Raw genomic sequence first — 24,419 nt, 5'->3', positions numbered from 1 at the left:
ACGTACCCTCACACCGTGCATCTTTCGTTAACTGAGGATTTTTTTTCTGAACACAACGTTGCATCACGCGTACTTTACATTGCGCACGTATACAGTTGGCGGTAGTATCGCGTTCACTTTGAATGCAGAATGGTGGTTGGAGCTAGACACATAGAACACTCCATTTCGCAAACTGTTAGGAAATTCGATATTCCAGGATCCACAGTGTCAACAGCGTGCCGAGAATACCAAGTTTTATGCATTACCTCTCACCACGGACAACGTGGTGGCAGACGGCTTTCGCTTTGCCACCGAGAGCAGCGGCGTTTGAGTAGAGTTGTCAGTGCTAACAGACAAGCAACCACAGAAATCAATGTGTGACGTACGACGAACGTATCTGTTCGGACGGTGCGGCGACATTTGGCGTTAATTGGCTATGGCAGCAGATGACCGTCGACCGCGCCTCTGCTAACAGCGCATCGCCTGCAGCGCCTCTCCTGGGCTCGCGACCATATCGGCTGGACACTAGATGACTGAAAAACCGTGGCCAGCTCGGATGAATCCGAATTTCAGTTGATAAGAGCTGGTGGTAAGGTTCGAATGTGGCGCAGATCCCGCGAAGCCATTGACCACAGTTGTAAAGATGGCTCTGTGCAAGCTGGTGGCAGCTCCATAATGGTGTTGGCAGTGTTAACATGCAATGCACTGGATCCTCTGGTCCAGCTGAACCGATCATTGACTGGAAATGGTTATGTTCGGCTACTTGGAGACCATTTGCAACCACCCATGCACTTCATGACAGTGTGCCATGTCACCGGTCACAATTGTTCGTGACTGGTTGGAAAACCTTGGAAAACCATTGTAAACAGTTCGAGCAAATGATTTGGCCGTCCAGATCGCCCGACATGAATCCCGTGAAAGATTTGTGGGACATATTGGAGAGCTGAGTTCGTGCACAGAATCCTGCCCCGGCAACACTTCCGCAATCATGTATGGCTATAGAGGCAGCAGGGCTCGGTATTTCTGCAGGGCATTTCTTGTTGAGTCCACTCCACGTCGAGTTGCTGCACTACGGCGGGCAAAAGGAGGCCCGACACGATCTAAGGAGGCAGGTGACCGACGAGTGTGTCTTTGCTAACAGTACATCACCTGAGCGCCTTTCCTCGGCTCTGACCACATCCGTTGGACCCAGACAACTGAAAAACCGGTGCCTGTCAGATGAGTCCCGATTTCAGTTGGTGACAGCTAATGGTTGGGTTTGAGTGCGGCGCAGACCTCACGAAGTGATGGACCCAAGTTTGATAGTGGCTCCATAATACTGTGGGCTGTGTTTACATCGAATGGACTGCGCCCTTTGGTCCAACTGAACAGATTATTGCTGGAATGGCTTGTTCGGCTACTTGCAGACCATTTGCAGCCATTCATCAACTTAATGTTTCAAAAAAAAACCGTTATGTTATGTTAGCGGGCCACAATTGTCTGCGACAGTTGTTTGAATAACATTCTGGAAAAATCGAATGAACGACGTGGTCACCCAGACCGCCCGACATGTTTCCCACCGAACATTTATAGGGCCTAATCCAGTTCGTGCACAAAATCCTGCATCAACAACACTTTTGCAATTATAAAACGCTATAGAGGCAGCATGGCTGAATACTTCTGCGGGGGGCTTGTTGAGTCCATGTCACGTGGAGTTGCTGCACTACCGGGAAAAGGAGGTCAGACACGATATTAGGAGGTGTCTCACGACTTTCGTCACGTTAGTACATTTTAACATAACCACCAAAGTCGCGTTAGGTATTTTCCAAACGATTTCAGAAAATGATATGAACTCAGAGAAAAACAAAATATTTGGAAGACAAGTTTTGATAATAATACGAACACGGTTTTATTTTCAGTTCTAGAGAAATATTTAAGCTCTGTTGTAACAGATAAAAACCATTCAGTTATGTGACAAGATTTTCTCGGTGTGTTTATCAATCGTATGCCTTCTTAATTACACGTAGTTAAGGAGACTATCGAAATGAATCTGTCGAAATCCTAATAAGCTGAGACGGAGGTTTCAGTTTATATAAGGTTGCCGGTCTCGATTGATTAAGAATTCGACAGCCGTAACATCCACCAACCTTGGGAAATGCTGAAAATATTTGGGTTGGAAGGAATATCAGTGCGCATCAATGGTCATGAATGGTAGTAGTGGGCGTCAGAAATCGAACGGAGCTACGAGGGCGGTTCAGAAAGTAACCTCCGATTGGTCACAGTGCGGGTTGTGGGAGGAGTAGCGACGCCATCTGTGCGTTCACGCACTCAACAGGTCAGTTGGCATCAAGCCGTGGTCGAGTGAACGTCGTACCTGCGCTAGTTTAGTTTTTGTGGCAGTTTGAAATGTGTGCTGCAATAGAAAACCCCGCCAAATGTGAAGTGCGTGCTGTCATAAGGTTTTTTACAGCCAAAGGATATTCTGCAGCAGCTATTCATCGTGAGCTTTGTGCCGTGTACGGACCAAGAGTTATGAGTGAAGGAGTTGTCCGTGAATGGGTACGTTTATTTAAAAGTGGACGAGAAAACGTTCATGATGAAGAGAGGAGTGATAGACCATCATTGGTGAGTGACGAACTCGTTCAGACAGTTGATGCAAAAGTTCGTGAAAATCGACGTTTCTCAATGTCGGAGTTGTCTACTGGTTTTCCACAGATTTCTAAGACACTCTTGTACGAGATAGTGACAGCAAGATTGAGTTACCGTAAGTTCTGTGCACGATGGGTGCCCAAAATTCTTACCGACCACCACAATACTCAAAGAATGGCCTCTGCATTAGACTTTCTGTCACGTTATGAGGACGAAGGAGAACCATTGTTAAACAGAATCGTGACCGGTGACGAAACCTGGATTAAGTACGTGAACCCTGAGACAAAAGAACAATCAAAGATGTGGGCACATTCAAATTCGCCTACCAAACCAAGAAAAGCCTCGCAAGATTTTTCTGCCAGAAAACTGATGGCAACGGTGTTTTGGGATGCCAAAGGGGTGTTGTTGGTTGAATTCATGGAACGTGGTACGACCATTAATCAAGACGTGTACTGTGAAACAATAAAAAAGTTACGACGGGCTATACAGAACAAACGCCGTGGTATGCTGACTTCCGGTATCGTTTTTTTGCACGATAACGCCCGTCCTCACTCTGCTCGCAGAACAACGGCCCTTCTTGAGTCCTTCAAGTGGGACGTTATCAACCATCCACCTTACAGCCCAGACCTGGCGCCAAGTGATTATCACCTCTTCATGCATTTGAAGAAATGGATCGGGTCACAGCGGTTTGATGACGACGAAGAGCTCAAAGATGCGGTCACAGGCTGGCTCCAGGCACAAGCGGGTGATTTTTATGCAGAAGGAATTTCAAAGCTTGTGAAGAGATACGATAAGTGCCTCAATCGCTATGGAGACTACGTAGAAAAATAGTGCAAAGATGTAGTTGTAAGATGTATATATTAAAATATTTTTATTTAACTTGGTGTATTTTTTTAAATCAACCGGAGGTTACTTTCTGAACGGCCCTCGTATAAATAGCGACGCGAAGCTAACAATAATTTGCAGATTTATTTGGAGTCCAAGTAGCGTAGCTCACAGCACCTGAAGGAGAGGTCTACACTTACTTCTAGATACTTAGCACGCAAGCCACCATATGGTGCTTAGCAAAGGGTACTTTGTACCAGTACAGTTCATATCCTTCATTGTTCCATTCTGAAATGAAGCCTCTGTACGGCCTCTAATTTCTCGTGACGTCATGGTGCTTATGAAGTTTATGTCGGCGGCTGCACAATCGTACTGTAGCCAACCGCAAATGCGGTCTCTAACTTTTCTAAATAGCGTTTCGCGAAAAGAATGTCGTATTCCCCCAAGGAATTCCCACTTGAATTCACGAAGAATTTCCGTTATACCAACGTGGGTAAGAAATCACGCCTTTGAACTCCGTCGATGTCTTTCTTTAACCGTTTCAGTCACAGTGGTTTCTGCCGCAAGACATCATTTTATTCATTTTGTTTTGAAGTACCAGTTCTTTTAGTATGAAACCTCTGATGCTACGAAACCGCTAAGATATTTAACTGCCGTGGAGGTGTCAAGCAGTAAACCACTAATATTGTATACGAACATAACAGGAATGGTTCCCGGATGAAATTTTCACTCTGCGCTGGTGTGAAAATTCGTGGCAGATTAAAATTATGTGCCGCACCGAGACGCGATCTCGTACTTTTGCCTTTCGCGGCCAAGTTCTCTACCAGCTGCAGAGTGAAAATTTCATTCTAGGAACATCCCTCACGATGTGTCTAAGCCATGTCTTTCCTTTCTTCCACGAGTGCTGGTCTTTCAAGTTTCGTAGGAGAGCTCAGCTGGTAGAGCACTTGCCTGCGAAAGGCAAATGTCATGAGCTCGTGTCTCGGTCCGGTACACAGTTTTAATATGTCAGGAAGTTTCATTACAGGATTGTTTTTCCTGTTCATTTCCTTTGACTTGCACTGTTGTGGATTCAGAGAAAGTCATTCTGTTTCCTCCTACAGTCATCAATTTCCAGTGCACTACGGCTTCATAGGTAAACAGTTGCACTTTGCTGCTCACCCTGTCTGTAAGATCGTTACGTACACAGAGTACAAGAGCGGCCCTGTCACACTTCCCTGGGGCATTTCTGACGATATCAATGTCTCTAATAAACACTCGACAACTCCAGAACAGCTTACTGTGTTGTGTTACTTAAAAAGTCATCAAGCCACCAACATACTCGAGAACATATTCCGTATGCTTGAACCTTCGTTGGCTTTGGGGCGTTGCGTCAAACGCTTTCCGGCAATCTAGGACTGTGGAACCTGCCTGTTGTCCTACGTCCATGATTCGCAGAATATCGTGTGAGAGAAGGACAAACTGAACTTTGCACGAGCGATGCTTCCTAAATCTGTGCTGATTTGTGGACAGAAGCTTTTGTATCAGAAGGGAATTCATTTTATTCTATCTTAGTTGCCCGTCGAAATATTGTAGATAGAATGGAAATAACAACTCGGCTGAACATCCGGAAGCAAGGCATTAAGCACAACGTTATTTTCACTTAAAATAAACATCAATAGAATTGGAAATAAATTTGGATTGCCACTATTTTCTTACCGTTTAGTATCCTGTGTAGTAAAGAGGTCATACTAATCCAATAACAGTATTATTTTATTTTTAAACAAAGAGTAAAGTGATATTGGAAAAACTAACTTTAGAAACGGGTGTAACTTTGCTTCGTTTATTTAACAGTTTTCTATAGAGGGTCGACAAATGACTTTTTTGTGGTGGCTTGTGGTACTGCGTCACCAGTGGATAGCGCTCTTAATGTCTTGGGCTAGGGGTAAAATTTTCCTATCTTACAATTAGATTATTGCAATAACATCATTCAAGTGCACTAGGACTGCTCATACTTTCATAACTTTCGGGAATTCGATACATCGATATTTAAAGAATATCAAAATCGCCCGAGAGGAACTATGACTGAAAAATTATCGACTACCGACCCACAAAAATTTCGGTTGCACATTGTAAATATACTGCCGCATTGATTTATTGTTACATATTCTGTACATCAACAAGCTAGCAGCCTCCTTATCCCATTTAGAGCAAGAATTGAAAGGAAAACGATGCTCGTTCACACTTGACAACAACCACTTTACTAACAATGGTGACTGCATGTTAAGTTGCACAACGGAAGGTGTCCGATGGGTCCGTCGTTCGGTTTCGCCACATATCGGATTCGTATCGAACACTTCATGTCGACATCCGTGCTTTTTCATTTCTGCAAACGCCAGCCAACTAACAGCGGTAGGGTCCAAATTGCGTGTTGAAGTTAAACGTTGCAGTTTCCGTCGAGCACCGAATATGTCAGTATTTCCCCTCACACGTCTCCGGCAACCGCAAATTTTCAGCAACTGTTTTTGAAGAATGCCGATATGAAGAAACAGCACACCAACTGCATTAAAAATTATAAGACGTGATAAAAGATAAAAAGTAAGAAGACTCCGTCACACGATTAAACCAAAATTATTACTACAATTTCAAAAGAACTCTTTCAAATATTCACCGAAAGTTATGAAAAAGAATAATAAAAGATCCAAATATCAGCTCTCGATATTGCGATTTCGATACTGATATTCCACTCTCCGACGGTAGATGTTGTGGTTGGCAGGAGAGCCAACACCGTTTTACTAGAGGAAGCCGAAAGGCACGCGTTTTAGTTCACGCAGGCTGGCGTGAGGTCTGGAACAGGACAAGGAAATTAGAATTTAGAAAAACGGACGTAGCTGGTGGAATACTTAACTTTAATCCATTAATGATGAGCGTCGGTCGTGCCGGTACATGATTCACAATATCAATAGTAACTGATAATGGCGCCTTGCTAGGTCGTAGGAAATGACGTAGCTGAAGGCTATGCTAAACTATCGTCTCGGCAAATGAGAGCGTATTTTGTCAGTGAACCATCGCTAGCAAAGTCGGTTGTACAACTGGGGCGAGTGCTAGGAAGTCTCTCTAGACCTGCCGTGTGGCGGCGCTCGGTCTGCAATCACTGATAGTGGCGACACGCGGGTCCGACGTATACTAGCGGACCGCGGCCGATTTAAAGGCTACCACCTAGCAAGTGTGGTGTCTGGCGGTGACACCACGGTAGAAGCTCAAGCTTGCGACAAATGCCCTGAAATGCTGCTTTATGGACGCATACACGGCAGAAACGCATCCGAAGAACGAGAACGGTACGCCGCCTGCAGTGTGCCCCTAGCAGCTGGGCTGTTCCCGGTGGTGGGACGTGTATTCGAGTCCATTTGGTTAGGGAGAAAAGAGTTGTTGATTGCGCCCACCACTAACGTGTAACACCCGCTCCCCGTGACTCTGTGGAGAGTGGGGCCCGTCGCCTTGCAGCGTGTCGCTGCGAGTGCAGCGCAGCGCAGCGGGGCATTGCGTAACCACCTCGCACCCGACGCCACGCCGGCTGAGGTAGCAGACTGCAGCGCCGCGCCGGCCGCCCGCGAATGACAGACGGCAGGGCGGGCCGAACCACGCGGTAAGAGCTGTCAAGTGTGGTACGCCGGAGTATACAGAGGACAGAATAGTAGCTTAAATTTATCCATGTTGTACGGAACTGGTTGAGCCCATGCAGCCGCGTGCGATAAAGCGCCGCCTTTAGTATATACATAACTGTAATGCATCTGATGACGTCAGCGTGCTGCCGAAACGCGTGCTGCTAATAAACATTAGTAAAACTATAACGAAACAATAAGCAACGAGTTGCGTAAATGAATTCTGGGGCTATTTATGACAGTGGATGAAACGTAACAGCCAGTATCCCGGCCATTTGGTTGCTCTACGGGATGTAGTTACCAATAAGGGTTATAGCTCGATGTGGCATACCTGAAGACACATGTCGATTCCCTTCTTCACTGAATTAAGGCCGTTATCTTTTTACTGACGTACAGATCATTGCGACAAGACCCGCCAATAAGTTACCGCGAGCCGCAATCTTGAGAAAACTAGCGAAAAGTAAATCGGGAGCCGGACAAAGTGTTTTAAGAACAACAACCCCAGTTGTATCCACGCCCCGTATGGTCCAGATATGCACACACAAAAAAAAACCATGCGTAGTACCTAGTACGCAGCCTCACAAAAGGAAGCATAGAACCAACGTCATTTAGGAAGCTATATACAGCGAACGGATCCTCAGATTCTGATTCCCGAAGAATTGCACGTAAGCATACAGAAAAATTTAAACAGACATTCGATGACCTCCACCCCCTCCACGGTACTTCATTTTGGACTGGCAGACTTTAATCCCGCAAGAAATTCCTTAGTACTAAACGAAATGACCCCCATAGGACTGTCCTGACTCACAAAAGATATCAAGCAACAATACATCCAGCTGGAAGATTTGGAGAATACTGAATCGCGTCAGAATTGCACTAGCGCCAGCGAAACCAAATCTAATCAAATTGGGCCTTCTCGACGAAGCAGACAACAAATCCGATTGTGGGAAAGTCCAGGACATGGACATCTACATCTACATGACTAGTCCGCATTTCACAAGTAAGTGCCTGGCAGAGGCTTCATCGAACCACTTTCAAGCTATTTCTCTATTGTTCCTCTCTCGAACATCGCACAGGTAAAACGAACACTTAAATCTCCCCGTGCGAACTCTGATTTCTCTTATTTTATTACGATGATTGTTTCTCCCTTTGTAGGTGAGCGCCAAAAAAATATTTTCTCATTGGGACGAGAAAGCTGGTGATTAAAATTCGCTGAAAAAATCCTGCCACAAAAAAAAAACGCGTTTGTTCTAATGATTGCCACCCTCTCTGGCGTATCACATCCGTGACACTCACTCCCCTATTTCGCGATAATACAAAAAGAGCTAACCTTTCCTCAACTTTTTCGATGTCCTCCGTCAGGCCTATCGAAACCTTCGGAGCCCACACCGCGTAGCAGTATTCCAGAAGAGGACAGTCTTTATTAGACATACGATTTCCCAACTGCCCCACGCGATATACCCTTGACGACCTAGGGCTATACAAGAATGAAATACTGAAAGTAGCTCGATATTGTCCTGAAAAACTTTAAAAGGAATTTTCCGGACATGAAAAAGGAAAGTACGGCCGTTATCGAGGATGGGGTGATATTACACGCTATTACCGCGATGTTTTAGGGTTGAATAATGTTTTGTCCGTTTGCTTATGTTATGGGGCGAATAACTAATTAACATCTGCCGGTATCTGGATAATGATTTTTTTCGTATTTCTGAGACGAGATGAAAGTGAGATCATTTTATTCTTTGTAGCTAGGTCACAACGTTCGGGGTCAAGTTAACGTATATGCAGTATTTCATTTGCATTTGACAACGGCGTTATATGCCCTTGTTTTTCTTTTGCCGCGGTGTAGTGGACTTTGGCTGCGGGGTAGTGGTTGCTGTTATAGATTAATGACGCGGAGGTCTCAGTTTCGATCCTTAGCAACTACCTCAAATTTTCCTCTGCCAGAAAGTCGAGTCCATTGACGCGAAATGAGAAGCTGCAGAATTGACGCGCGAGTCGCCAAAGTGGAGTCAAAAAAAAAAAAAAAAAAAAAAAAAAAATGGTTCAAATGGCTCTGAGCACAATGGGAGTTAACATCTGAGGTCATCAGTCCCCTAGAACTTATAACTACTTAAACCTAACTAACCTAAGGACATCACACACATCCATGCCTGAGGCAGGATTCGAACCTGCGACTGTAGCAGTCGCGCGGTTCCGGACTGAAGCGCCTAGAACCGCTCGGCCACCGCGGCCGGCAAAGTGGAGTCAAATCGGAAGGCTAGCACACCAGTGTGGGAATCACACAACATTATTTTTCATTATCATTACGACCGTCGACCTCCGTCTGGTTATTCGACGCTAGTGCTGTTGCTGATTCACCGTGCCGTCGTTACGACATGCGCTTGTGCCCGAGCCGTGACGACTCTCTGTGCCGCAACGTCAGAGCCACAAAGCCGGGGGCCCTGCTGCGGAAAGCGGAAAAAGGGTTCGGTGACACGGCCGGCGCGCCCTGTGAATGCGTGCACCCGCACCCGCCTCTCCACCCCGCCAAGCCCCCGCGGCCATTGTGACGACAAATTGAAATCCGGCCGGCTGTCCCCGCAATCACGGGCCGCGGCGACGCGCCCCATCAGAGCCGGCCAATGCCGTCATCTTTGTCGCGCAACCGACCAGTTCCACGAATCTGCGAGAAAAACAGGAAGTGGCGACGGGAGTAATCACCAATTTGGTCGCCTTGCGGAGTAGCCATTTAGCGCGAATGGAGCCGTAAAAAACCGAGCGTCGCAGTTCGCTTCCAGTGCGTAGTACTGGTGCCGCGGTGCTCGCCGCTTCGTACCTCATAACATCAAACAAAATCAAATACACTACTGGCCATTAAAATTGCTACACCACGAAGACGACGTGCTACAGGCGCGAAATTTAACCGACAGGAAGAAGATGCTGTGATATGCAAAAGATTAGCTTTTCAGAACATTCACACAAGGATGGCACCGGTGGCGACACCTACACCGTGCTAACATGAGGAAAGTTTCCAACTGATTTCTCATACACAAACAGCAGTTGACCAGCGTTGCCTGGTGAAACGTTGTTGTGATGTGTAAGGAGGAGAAATGCGTACCATCACGTTTCCGACTTTGATAAAGGTCATATTGTAGCCTATCGCGATTGCGGTTTATCGTATCGCGACATTGCTGCTCGCGTTGGTCGAGATCCAATGACTGTTAATGACTGTATGGAATGGGTGGGTTAAGGAGGCTAATACGGAACGCCGTGCTGGATGCCAACGGCCTCGTATCACTAGCAGTCGAGATGACAGGCATCTTATCCGCATGGCTGTAACGGATCGTGCAGCCACGTCTCGATCCCTGAGTCAGCAGATGGGGACGTTTGCGAGACAACAATCATCAGCACGAACAGTTCGACGACGTTTGCAACAGCACGGAATATCAGCTCAGAGACCATGGCTGCGGTTACCCTTGACGCTGCATCACAGACAGGAGCGCCTGCAATGGTGTACTCAACGACGAACGTGTGTGCGCGAATGGCAAAACGTCATTTTTTCGGATGAATCCAGGTTCTGTTTACAGCATCATGATGGTCACATCCGTGTTTGGCGACATCGCGGTGAACGTACATTGGAAGCGTGTATGCGTCATCGCCATCCTGCCTCGGTCATGAATGTGTGTGATGTCCTAGGATAGCTAGGTTTAAGTAGTTCTAAGTTCTATGGGACTGATGACCTCAGATGTTAAGTCCTACAGTGCTCAGAGCCGTTTGAAACATTTTTTTTGACTTCCAATGATGTGTTGAGTCCATGCCCCGTCGGGTTGCTGCACTACGCAGGGCGAAAGGAGGTCCACCACGATATTACGACGTATTCCATGACATTTATCACTTTAGTGAATGTCATCGTGAGTACTGAATATCGTAACACGCTATGGCAATAAATTGACGAAATAGTTATGTCTTCACGATACTTGGTATTTCGCCAGTGCGTGGACCGTGCGTACATCCGAGATGAGTGGTTCCAGCGTTCTGCGTTAAGCCTCCCGCGCACATCTTGATGAATGTTCGGTAGGTGCTGTGTTCTGTTGCTCGTATTTAACAGCAGCTGATGTCAGTATGTTTGCTTCTCGTTACATCGCCACCAGCTTCTGGAGATGAAGTGGGCGGTGCAGGTACACAAGACCGGATGCGGCGTTCACCGCTAAGGCTGGCCACGGGGCTTAAACGGGGAGCTGCTGCTCGCGTGTGGGGCGATGTTCGATAGCGGCCACAGGCGGCTACCGGCCGTACCTGTAATTAAAGGTCCCACACAGCGCCAGGGTCCCGACCTTCAGCGCCGCACGGTGTGGGACCTGCCTCCGGTCACTCTGACTCCCAACAAAACTGGACAACGTCAGCGCCGCACCTCTGCGCCACTGTCGCTCAACCGCGTCCACATTCCGTCGTCGCACCACAGCGGTATGTTCCCTTACGACCTGTATGACAGCAAACGGCTTCTAGGCGTCTTTACCTGACAAAAAACCTTGTATCCGGCAGTGAATCAGATTCTCTACAAGCCGCAGTACCGATGTAGAGTTGTACCGATGTAGAGTTTCAGATACTGCAGCTGGCAATTACTATTCGCTCACAGCAATTTGCACCAAGGCTGCCTAGTTCTGGATCGACAGAGGTCGTTAAAAGTCGGCCGACTTCGGCCGCGCACCGCGTCTCCCCCCTCCCTACACTACTCTGGCGCGGTTCGGTGCTTAAATACGCGCGCGCGGCCGCATGCTGACACTAGTTTGTTATCGCTTGAAGCGTTAAACTGCAACATATGATAGTAATGGTGATAAAATCTTCAGAGTCGTTACGCCGCCTCATATTCCTTTTCCGACTTTTTTTTAAAACTGGTTTGGTGCGGCCCGCCACGAATTCTTTTCCTGTGCCACACTTTTCGTCTCAGATGTATGCCAATTTCTGTCTTCCTATACAGTTTTCAACATCTACCGCTCCCTCTAGTACCACGGAAGTTATTCCCTGGTGTATTAACAGATGTATCACCCTGTCCATTATTCTTTTCAGTGTGTTCCATGTACTCCTTCCCTCGTCGATTCTGTGGGGAACCTCCTCATTTCTTACCTTGTCAGTCCACCAAATTTTTAACGTTCTTCTGTAACACCACATTTCAAAAGCTTTGATTTCCATTTGTTCCGATTTTACCTAGGTCCGTGTTTCACTGTCATACAATCCTGTGGTCCAAACGTACATTCTCAGAAATCTTTTCCTCAACTTAAGCCCTATTTTTGATACCAGCAGACATCTCTTGGCCAGGAATCTTGTTTTTACCAGTGCTGTTCTGCTATGTACGTCCTCCTTCATCCAGCGTCATGGGTTAATTTGTTGCCTACTTATCAGATTTCCTTACTTCGTCTACTTCGATATCCCCAGTCCTGATGTTAAGATCGTCGCTGTTCTCATTTCTGTTACTTCTCATTACTTCAGTCTTTCTTCGATTTACTCTCAGTCTATATTCTGTACTCAGTAGACTGTTTATTCCATTCAAAAAACGTTTCAAACGGCTCTGAGCACTATGGGACTTAACATCTGAGGTCATCAGTCCCCTAGAACTTAGAATTACTTAAACCTAACTAACGTAAGGCCATCAGACACATCCGTGCCCGAGGCAGGATTCGAACCTGCGACCGTAGCGGTCGCGCGGTTCCAGACTGAAGCGCTTAGAACTGCTCGGCCACTCCGGCCGGCCTTCATTCCATTCAACAGACTCTGTAATTATTCTTCACTTTTGCTGTGTACAGCAGTCTCATCAGCCAATTTTATCATTTCATCTTGAATTTCTATTCCTTTACCGAACGAGGTCGCGCAGTGGTTATCACAATGGGCTCGCATTCGGAAGGACTACGGTTCAAATCCGCGTCCTGCCATCCTGATTTAGGTTTTCCGTGATTTCCGTAAATCGCTTCAGGCAAATGCCGGGATGGTGGCTATGAAAGGGCACGGCTGACTTCGTTCCCTATCCTGCCCCAATCCGATGGGACCGATGACTTCGCTGTTTGGTCCCTCTCCCCCAAATCAAACAACCATCAATCAATTGCTCTCCTGAACCTTTCATGTTGTTATTGCTTCTTCCATGTGTAGATTGAACGGTAGGGATGAAAGACCACATTCCTGTCTTACACGCTTTTTAATCCAGGCACTTCGTTCTTGATCTTCCAGTCTTATTATTCCGTCTCGGTTCATGCACATATTGTATATTATTTGTCTTTCCTATAGCTTACCCCTATTTTTCTTAGAATTTCGAACATCTTGCACCATTTTCGACTGTCGAACACTTTTTCCACGTCGACAAATCCTACGGACGTATTTAGTTTTCCTTCAGTCTTCCTTCCACTATCAACCGCAGCGTCAGAGCTGCATCTCTATCATATTTATCTTTCCTGGAGCCAAACTGATCGTCATCTTACACATCCTCAGGTTTGTTTTCCATTCTTATTCACTATAACGGAAGGCTTAGATTTACATGTACTACAGTGCTTGCTTTGCAGTATTCGCTCTGGATTCATCCTGAACACTTATGACGGCCTTATGGTGGTCAGACGTTCACTACGTGATCTTAATCGTTACCAATCGCTGTCTCGTTTGCTGCACGAGTCACGACGTCACTACATGCAGGCAGATACAAAACTTTTGCTACTTACACTGAGTGCGACAGTAAATCCTGTATAATCCAGACTGAACGCTTTATGTGGAGAACGAAAATCACCACTATATAAAGCAATATGGATTCCGTGACATCTCGCTAAACACAGCTCCTTCTGTTCGCTCATGAAATCCAGAGCGCTGTACGGAAAGGCGTACAGGTTGATGCCGCGTTCCTTCGCTTCTGGAAGGCATTCAGTACCGTTCCGCACTGAACAAACTACAAACTTACAGACAAGATTTGTGACAGGATTCAAGACATTCTAGGTGCTAGAATTCAATACGTTATTCTTAACAGGTCGAAATCGACGGACGTGAAAACAATTTATAATTAGTGTAACGACACTGGAAATAGATCCCCATCTATGTGCCAGGTATTTGGTTGTTGTTTTAGCGCTAATGTAGTCTGGTGGCTCATAACGACAGAGAGAAGTGTTTAAAATGTGGGCTAACGCATACACAACACCATAATTTTACTTGTGGTGGACAGATAAGCGAATCGAAATGGATGCGACAGAAATTAGCAGTGCTCGGGAGAAGTGCGGCAAGAAGTTATACTACGGAGATACTACTACACAATGGTTTGGTTCATAGGTAATTGCGCAATAGATGCAGCAGTGACAACATACAAACAGCATGGAGACAGCATTTTGGAAGCCAAAACCATATGGTAATATCAAAACTATCTTCGGCAGTATGTTAGAAATTGCTTTAGAGAAAGATGGAATAGAATAATGATGTTTGAAACAAAGGCAAACCGCTTTTATGAACAAAGTTTTCATAATACTGAAAAGTATGCAAGGGGGTGTCTACTTCGTATGCAGGAAGTCCTGGATCCATATTTCAGCTCCGATAGTTTTTTTTCTAAATGTGGCGTATTCTAATGTCTCTAAATCGTTTAATTTGTGTCTAAATTTCGATTTATTGTATAAATATGTAAGAACATTGCAGTAATAAAAAAAAGAGCCAGACTACACGTCCAATGGTCTCATGTTCGATCCTCGGTCAAATATAAGGTTGTTTTCTGTCGCTTATTACTTATTTCCCTTCTCGCACCGTTTGTTAACCTGCAAAATGGCGGAATGCACCATTGTTGGGAGACGACGTTTAACAGTAGCCCTGCACCCCCCCCCCTCCCCCATTCCTCCTACAACTTGCTGGATAAATCAGTTCAAAGGACGTAAGGAAGCAATTGCGTGCCATCCCCAGTAGGACCACGCCTAGTAAAAGTGTATGTAGTTGAAACCAGCCATCGGGCTTTATAACAGCTTTACCTTTTAACGATATGTACACAGAGAGAGCGCCGACCGTGTCACACGACACATTTTCTGCTTTCGACAGGCCCTCATGTCGCGGTGACAATGCGGCACAGATACTCGTCAGTCGTATTTGATGCAGATCCCACACCGCTCAGTAGTATCCCAGTAGAGGGCGGACAAGCCCGGTGTAAGCGGGTAAGCAGTCTCTTTTGTAGATATGTTGCACTTTCTGAGTGTTCTGCTAATAAATTGCAGTCCTACAACACTATCTGTGTGATCGTTCCAATTTATGTTATTCGCAATTGTAATCCCTACGTATTTAGTTCAGTTTACAGCCTTTAGATTTGTGTGATTTATCGTGGCTTACCTTACACTTTTCACTTCATTAGAGTCAACTGTTACTTTTTGCACCATACACTTAACTTGTCTACATCATCTGATTACTTTAAGATAGACGGCCAGAGTGGCCGAGCGGTTCTAGGCGCTACAGTCTGGAACCGCACGACCGCTACGGTCGCAGGTTCGAATCCTGCTTCGGGCATGGATGTGTGTGATGTCCTTAGGTTAGTTAGGTTTAATTAGTTCTAAGTTCTAGGGGACTGATGACCTCAGAAGTTAAGTCCCATAGTGCTCAGAGCCATTTGAACCATTTGAACTTTAAAATACAGCATCATCTGCAGACAATCTTAAGAGGGCCACTCAGATTGTCTCCTAAATGTTTTACGTACGTAAGAGACGAAATCTGCTGCATTAAGTTCGTAATCCATTACAAAAGGAAAAGATGAAGCTTTTTACAAGAATATTACATGCAGTTTTTGATAAAGTAGAAGCAAGTTTGAGTGAGACGACACTGCGAAATGCAGATGAAATGCTTGGTACATAATCTATAACTTGACACCAAACGGCGTGAACCTCGAATAAGGAACAATATGATTTGATTTTCGCATTGTCTCTGGAAGATAAAATCTCGTTATTTAAATTTCAGCATATATTAATAAACAAAATAAAGTCTCCGAAAGCTAAACCCCGTCCGAAGAGGTGTCGGAAGGCCGAACGGTACTGGCCGATCACCTTCTTGTCCTCAGCTAATTGCGTCATTGGGTGCGGACCTGGAGGGTCATGTGGTAAGCACAATGCTCTCCCGGCCATTCAGTTTTCGTGACCGGAGTCAGTCAAGTAGCTCCTCTGTTTGCCTCACAAGGGCTGAGTGCACCCCGCTTGCCAACAGCGCTCGGCAGACCGGACGATCACCGATCCAAGTGTTAGCCAAGCCCAATAGCGCTTACCTTCGGTGATCTGATGGCAGGGCCATTGGCAATAAAATTTATTTATTTAATCGTATGACTAAGGCCCCCCGTCGGGCAGGCCGTTCGCGAGGTGCCGGTCTTTCAATTTGACGCCACTTCGGCGACGTGCAGTCGATGAGAATGGTAGGATGATGACAGCCCAACACCTGGGCGGAGAAAATTCCCCGACCCAGCCAGGAATCGAACCCGGGAGCAGAGGATTGACCGTCGCTCTGACCATTCTCCTACTGGGGGCGGACGGCAATAAAATAAAGTCACAGGATAAAATATTGGCTACACCCTGAAGGGAGCACACTGATCGCTTTAGGGTGCTGTAGTTGTTGAAGGACTGTTACCACACGGTCATGTCACCTTCCATATCTGTCGTAATTTACGTCAGTATGTGGAAATAGGTTTTTGGAATGAGGGCAGTAAGATGGATCGATTTGGAGACGTGATACAATGGCAGAAAGGAACTGGTGTGTTTGGACATGACCGTGACCAGACCGCCAGTGAAGCTGACCGATTTGTTGGTGTATCAGTGCGGCCTCTCCAACGTATCTACAAGGACCGATGTTCCACTCTCAGCCACGTAACGCGGCGTGAGGACAGTGGTCGTACAAAAATCCTAATCGACCGGGAGCGGGGAGGAGTGTCAACGACACTCGGTTTACCGTCTGACAGGAATTGCTGTCAGTGTGTGGAAGTCAGTCTCCATTAGTTTCCCAACAAACTTTGCGAAGTGAGCTACTCTCTAAGGCAAAAAAAAAAAGACCTACCACTAAAGAATTATACGAATGGGACGGAAATCGGTAGATGTGATGTACATGTACAGCCAAACAGTTGATTAAAAGCTTCGTCACAGATTAAAACTGTGTGCCGGACCAAGACTCGAACTCGGGACCTTTGCCTTTCGCGGACAAGTGCTCTGCCGGAATTAAGGCTGTGAGGACGGGTCGTGCTTGGGTAGCTCAGATGGTAGAGCAGTTGCCCGCGAAAGACAAAGGTCCCGAGTTCGAGTCTCGGTCCGGCACACAGTTTTAATCTGCCAGGAAGTTTCGTTTGTAATCATTTGTTTGTCTGTACGTGTACATGACGTCTACTGACTTCCGTCCCGTTTGTACAATTCCTTCGTGGTGTGTTTTTTCATTTTTTCTTAGACTGTACATGCAATGAAAATTTTTAGTCTCGTACCCCGTAAAAAACCATTGCTCACGACGACACCACACACATCAAAAGAGAAATACGGATATACTCAGCAAAACACCAGACTACGTTTCCCAAAATATCAGGAAGTATTATAGAAAGGGAAAGAGCAAGCTATTTACCCACCAAAATGACGAGAAAGCTTGCTAATTGATATGGACGCTTGCGAGAAAGCAAAATATCTAACATTAGAGTGTCAAAGAAATTAGGTGTAAACACACTACAGGTGCTTACGACAGCAGGTTGGGTCCCGCCGTTTATGCGCTAGGCCCCTTGCCAGAATACTTTCTCTGCCGGATCGCTTTCGTAGACGCGCACGTGACTGAAATACAAATTCCATGACCGTACGCACGACGCAAAAGGAAACTTGCCCGCAAGACTATTTTCGTTACTGGGTAGCTCGCAGATCAATCAGTTGCGACACAATTTATTCATTCCGCTTCTATGTAATTACTTTGTCAGACGATCGTACCATTCACCAACGTGTGTCAGATTTCCAATGTAAACATCTGTTTCTCTCTCACTGCGCTCTCTTCTTTTCGAACTGCAATTTTCTTGCACGTCTTACATTTGTGTTAGACTTGCTCCGTGCTTCGAAGAATGATGTGATCGGCTGTTTTACAGGAGGTAACCGAAGGCCTTGTATCTAGGACACTGGATCTCTATAAATGCACCCAACAAAGTTTCCCAATTACCTTCTTTGACACATCTTCTAGACTTTAGTCTGGGCTACGTAAACATCTTGTAGTTGTGACAAAGAGTAGCAGTAACCATGGAGTGAACAAACTGTACTGGGCATGTCGCCCATATCAAGCCGTCTTTGGCGTATCAGATATGACGCTATTTTTCTATAATTTGCTCTAAAACTAAAACTTCAGTAGCACCTAAAGTTGTCCTGCTTTTACACATTTAGTTATTAGTAGCAGCAGTTATGAATAATTTTTGCTGTCACGAACGCTAATCTCATATGTCAAGAATGTACGGCGTGGTTATAATTAAACTTTAGCTACTTGAGAGGGACCCCATAAAAATTGAGTCATCGTAGTTCCATGGAACACTGTCGAAACATTTGTAAGGACATAAGGAAGAGAAATAACGAATAAACCATTGAAAGAAACACATTTTAATTTCTGCGTGAGAGGTTAACATTTGTTAACTGCGAACCATGTTTACGTTCCAAGTTACAAAGGTTGCTCAGTGTGACAAACATCTGCATCGACGACGGCCTGGAAGCTTGTGCGGATACCGTTTCACAGCTGTTCGTAGCATTTTTCGAACGGTGGGCCACGGAATTTCCAGCTGTCGTGACACAACCCGTTCACAGCTTGTAGTCATGGCAACAATTTGTGGCGCAATTGGCCGTCGGCGTCTCCCAGGACCGATTCCAAAATCACCAGTTAATTCTATCTTCCGAATAAAGTTGTTCAACACCGGCCGGAAAGAAGATCCCTCCATATTCTTTAAAGCCGGCAAACCGGCCCGCGTTAGCTGGCCGGGCATCCCCGGTGTGCGGCCCGCCAAATATTTGAGGTGGTACCTATACTGCCAACAATTGAGTTTCGAGGCCTATCGTGACCAATACACCGCGACGTTGGCTCTGCTACTCGCTACAAGACTACATAACTAAACTTATTGTTGCGCCGCTTGAAATAACAATGCGTTGACATACTCCACCTCTGTTACGTCTTGCAGTAATAGTGTTGCTAACAATGATTTTGAGATTTCGTTAACTTTGCAGGACGCTTTCGTGAAGAATGTACAGTGACATACTTTTTTGTCGGTGAAATTCGCCAGAATAAAATACGCCAGAATTTCGATCAGGTACGTCCACCAATCAAAATTATGTAATTAAATAAAAATCGTAGTTCGTTTCAGTGCTAGCTATTCCCACAACCTTAGATTTTTGCGATTTCATCTTTCTTTTAGCCTTACATTACGGTGATCATGGAGTGCTAGGGTGCTTTAATCCCACTAGGTAGATCTTGGCCCTTATGACTTCGTGGAGGAGTCAATGTGGCCCGCGGACTAAAAAGTTTGGAGACCCCTGCTTTAAAGCGTCGATATTCGCGAAGAGCAGCAGCGGTATTGCTGTTGTTTTGATAAAACAGATTTACGAGTAAAGCCCTGCTCACCTTGTCCAGACCCATGTTCAGCTATCTGCAACTGTAAAGCCTTGTTTACACGACGACATTGGGTTGCGCCACTCGTTGCGTGGAATGAGTTGCACGCAAGTGGTTTCATATATGGCTATAAACACGGCGACACCAGTATTCACTTCAGTTTCGTCGTTTTGTGGGGCCCTGGGTCGTGTCTGAAATTAAAGTTTTGGCGGCTGCCCGTCGTATGAGTTGTGTGGAGTTAAAGCTTGTTGCGTAGAATCGCTGCATAAAAAAAAAAAAAAAAAAAAAAAAAAAAAATAAATAAATAAATAAATAAATAAATAAATAAATAAATAAAAAACGTGTTTCGATTCGTGAATGGATGAAGAAAAGACGTCAGCTCGGTTGCTCAGCATCCTTTCTGAAATAATTTATAAGGGAAGATCCAAGAAGTTGTTTAATTATCTTAGAATAATGTCACCAGAACTGTTTCTTCTAAACAGAGTTAGTTATACGATGAGGAATAAAGGTACTGTAATGCATGAAGCACTGTCGCCAGAACTGAAATTACGTATCGTATTACGTGCATTACAATCGAGAACACTCGGCATGCTATAAGATACGGTTTTAGTTGGTGACGACGCTATTTCGTTAACACCAATAATTATTAACGTTAACAGTAATAATTATTGACATTAGCAACAATAATTATTCGAAGCAGGCCGCATTAAGAGTTAGGTTAGTTAGGTTTAAGTAGTTCTGAGTGCAGGGGACTGATGACCTCAGTGCTTAGAACCATAGGAACAGTTTTTTCTGCTACGGTCGCAGGTTCGAATCCTGCCTCGGGCATGGATGTTTGTGATGTCTTTAGGTTAGTTAGGTTTAAGTAGTCCTAAGTTCTAGGGGACTGTTGCCCTCAGATGTTAAGTCCCATAATGCTCGGAGCCATCTGAACCATTTTCAGATTCAGGGAGTTGACTTGGGCCTTATCTAGCAATACAGTCGCAGTAGGTGGTGGGTTTTTTGAGTAAAATCGATAGATAACGCTGGCACGCTACTCAGCGCTTAGCACAGACGGATGGTCAGATACGTGGTCGGGTAATCCAAGGAATCAGTTAATCAGAGGTCGGGTAATCGAGGTTCGACGATAATGTTCTGCGGTAATGTCATTACTTCGTAGCATTATGGTCATGATTAATAAATGAAGCTTATCAATAGTCTTCGGTAGCCGGCCGCTGTGGCCGAGTGTTACTAGGCGCTCCAGTCCGGAACTGCGCTGCTGCTACGGTCGCAAGTTCGAATCCTGCCTCGGGCATGGGTGTGTGTGATGTCCTTAGGTTAGTTCACCAGGGAAGACGAATGGAATATTCCAGAATTTGAAACACGGAACAGCTGCTAGCATGAGTTTCTTAGAAGTAGATACCTTAGGGGTTGCGAAGCAACTCAAATCGCTTGATACGGGCAAATCTTCAGGTCCAGATTGTATACCGATTAGGTTCCTTTCAGATTACGCTGATACAATAGCTCCCTACTTAGCAATCATATACAAACGCTCGCTCACCGATAGATCTTTACCTATAGATTGGAAAATTGCGCAGGTCGCACCAGTGTTTAAGAAGGGTAGTAGGAGTAATCCATCGAACTACAGACCTATATCACTGACGTCGGTTTGCAGTAGGGTTTTGGAGCATATACTGTATTCAAACATTATGAATCACCTCGAAGGGAACGATCTATTGATACGTAATCAGCATGGTTTCAGAAAACATCGTTCTTGTGCAACGCAGCTCTTTATTCGCACGAAGTAATGGCCGCTATCGACAGGGGATCTCAAGTTGATTCCGCATTTCTAGATTTCCGGAAAGCTTTTGACACCGTTCCTCACAAGCGACTTCTAACCAAGCTGCGGGCCTATGGGGTATCGACTCAGCTGTGCGACTGGATTCGTGATTTCCTGTCAGGAAGATCGTAGTTCGTAGTAATAGACGGCAAATCGTCGAGTAAAACTGAAGTGATATCAGGTGTTCCCCAGGGAAGCGTCCTCGGACCTCTGCTGTTCCTGATCCATATAAATGACCTGGGCGACAATCTGAGCAGTTCTCTTGGGTTGTTCGCAGATGATGCTGTAATTTATCGTCTAATAAGGTCATCCGAAGACCAGTGTCAGTTGCAAAGCGATTTAGAAGAGATTGCTGTATGGTGTGGCAGGTGGGAGTTGACGCTAAATAACGAAAAGTGTGAGGTGATCCACATGAGTTCCAAAAGAAATCCGTTGGAATTCGATTACTCGATAAATAGTACAATTCTCAAGACTGTCAATTCAACTAAGTACCTGGGTGTTAAAATTACGAACAACTTCAGTTGGAAAGACCACATAGATAATATTGTAGGGAAGGCGAGCCAAAGGTTGCGTTTCATTGGCAGGACACTTAGAAGATGCAACAAGTCCACTAAATGAGACAGATTACACTACACTCGTTCGTCCTCTGTTAGAATATTGCTGCGCCGTGTGGGAGCCTTACCAGGTGGGATTGGCGGAGGACATCTAAAGGGTGCATAAAAGGGCAGCTCGTTTTGTATTATCACGTAATAGGGGAGAGAGTGTGGCAGATATGATACGCGAGTTGGCATGGAAGTCATTAAAGCAAAGACGTTTTTCGTCGCGGCGAGATCTATTTACGAAATTTCAGCCACCAACTTTCTCTTCCGAATGCGAAAATATTTTGTTGAACCCAACCTACATAGGTAGGAATGATAATCAAAATAAAATAAGAGAAATCAGAGCTCGAACAGAAAGGTTTAGGTGTTCGTTTTTCCCCGGCGCTGTTCGGGAGTGGAATGGTAGAGAGATAGTATGATTGTGGTTCGATGAACCCTCTGCCAAGCACTTAAATGTGAATTGCAGAGTAATCATGTAGATGTAGATGTAGTTAGGTTTACGTAGTTCTAAGTCTAGTGGACTGATGACCTCAGATGTTAAGTCCCATAGTGCTTAGAGGCATAGTCTTCAGTATTATTTTGTAAGGAATTGTGCTTTATTTCCTCCACTCTTTTCCTTCCCGGAAAATAGATAGCTACCGCTCCACCCCCGCCCCCTTCCAGTGCCCCCCCCCCCCCTGGTCCACCCTCCTCCCCCAGTTCAGATCTTGGCAACGCTCTTGCTGTGAATATTACGCCGAAACGTTCCCGCCAAGGATGCTCGACACGGCGTGTTGTCAACTTTACGCTCCACTGAAGGCTATTGCGAATGCCGCCACCGCGCCCGGTGCTTTATGAATCAGGTTTAAGGAGGTGTGTGTGTTTTGGCGTAGCTTGCGCGCTGACGGGCCGGCGTGTGTGTTGCAGACCTGCTGAGCGCGGCGGACCGGTTCAGCGACCCCGCGGGCCGCGACTTCTCGCAGCTGCTGTTCGACCCGGCGCGCCAGCAGCTCCTCGTGGGCGCCAGGTAAGGCCACACCTGTGTCCCTCGCCCCACCCTCAAGGTCACCCACTTTTCATCGCCGTGTTTTTCTCTCCAACAGAAGGGTGGAGGCAGTAACTCGCAGAGGGAGGTCGCTCTAAAGTGATCGGCTGCCACCGGCGTCCAGCTGCTGCTACTGTTAGCTCGTATCATACTTCTGCATCCCTTCACCTTTTAATATTTTTTGTGGGATCTAAAATTTAAAAACCTCTCTCACACCGGCCTGATTTAGCTTCATTGATCAGGATAGTAAAAAACATGCGTATATTAAGGGAATTTTCATTCACAAAGGCTTATCACATTCACACAGTTCAATACTGTTCTATGCTGGTTAAATTGAGCTTAACTTAAATTCCATAAGGCAGTGAAGCAATTTCGAAGTCTCGGTGCGACGAAAATTGTCAGTCGATCTCCTGAAAACATTTGTAATAATTATTAACTTTCGGTGATCCCTTGGGGAAGACCGGAGATCTGCTGGTAAGACCGTGTTAGCCTATTTATTGGAAGTAGTAAACTGGATATCTGGAGCATACAAAACGGCAGGTTCGTCCAGTGTAAATCAGACGTTCCCCACTGATCCCGTGCAACACAGCGCAGTAAGCAGACACTGTCAATAATAATCAGTTAAATAATACGCGAACACACTTACTTTAGTTTAGTCCATGTATTAAATTCCTTCTCATACAGAATCTCATCAAGATGGCGACTAGCTCGACAATACATACATATACATCTTCGTTCTTTCACGGCTAATCGGCAAGATCTGAATCCTTCTTTTCATAAGAGAAAACATAGATAGCAGAGAAGCTATTCCATGGAGTAAATGGACGCTCCAAGGAATAATAGGGCTTGAAACTACTTTGCGTTGATAATCATCGTATATTAAAGTTTAGGAATCGGTAAGATAAGAAGAGATATTTCGAGATATGTACTGAGTTATATAATTTATAAAATTTCTGAAAATATCGCGGAGAGACCGCTGCAAGAGACATTACATCCTCCCACACTTCAAATAGCCAGCGGTATATATGTAAACACGGTTTTTAAATAAAGGTATTTCAAAATAAGAAAACATGGCCTCTAAAAAGCATACAATAAACCTAGCTGATTTGATCCATTATAAATGGTTTTTGAAAGCCTGCGACTGTGGAAACAATAGGTTTGTTTATAAATAAATAAACCTTCTGCTACCAGTCCCGATTTTTCTTTATTTTACTTTTCGTAAGACGCGTTTCGAGAAATAATTCCCATTTTCAAGAGCGTTTTTTGTGTGTATTAAGCCATTTCTTTTGATGTTGTCAGTGTGTGTGTGAGTCTGCTTCATTTCGTTGACGTTTACTGCGTACATAAAT

The 24,419-nt window shown here is 45.3% G+C and overlaps 1 protein-coding gene across 1 annotated transcript in view; it reads left to right on the top strand.

Moving 5' to 3' along the window:
- LOC126482346 (semaphorin-5A) overlaps nt 1-24,419 on the top strand; it is a 666,998-nt gene that overhangs the window by 383,399 nt on the left and 259,180 nt on the right. The window contains exon 3 of the mRNA XM_050106427.1: nt 22,953-23,052. Within this exon, the coding sequence (XP_049962384.1) occupies nt 22,953-23,052 (100 nt within the window). The remainder of the gene's footprint in view (nt 1-22,952; nt 23,053-24,419) is intronic.

The sequence above is a fragment of the Schistocerca serialis genome, chromosome 5 (assembly GCF_023864345.2).
Source record: "Schistocerca serialis cubense isolate TAMUIC-IGC-003099 chromosome 5, iqSchSeri2.2, whole genome shotgun sequence".
Classification (NCBI taxonomy): Eukaryota; Metazoa; Arthropoda; class Insecta; order Orthoptera; family Acrididae; genus Schistocerca; species Schistocerca serialis.
This window is presented reverse-complemented; position numbering and strand designations above follow the sequence as displayed.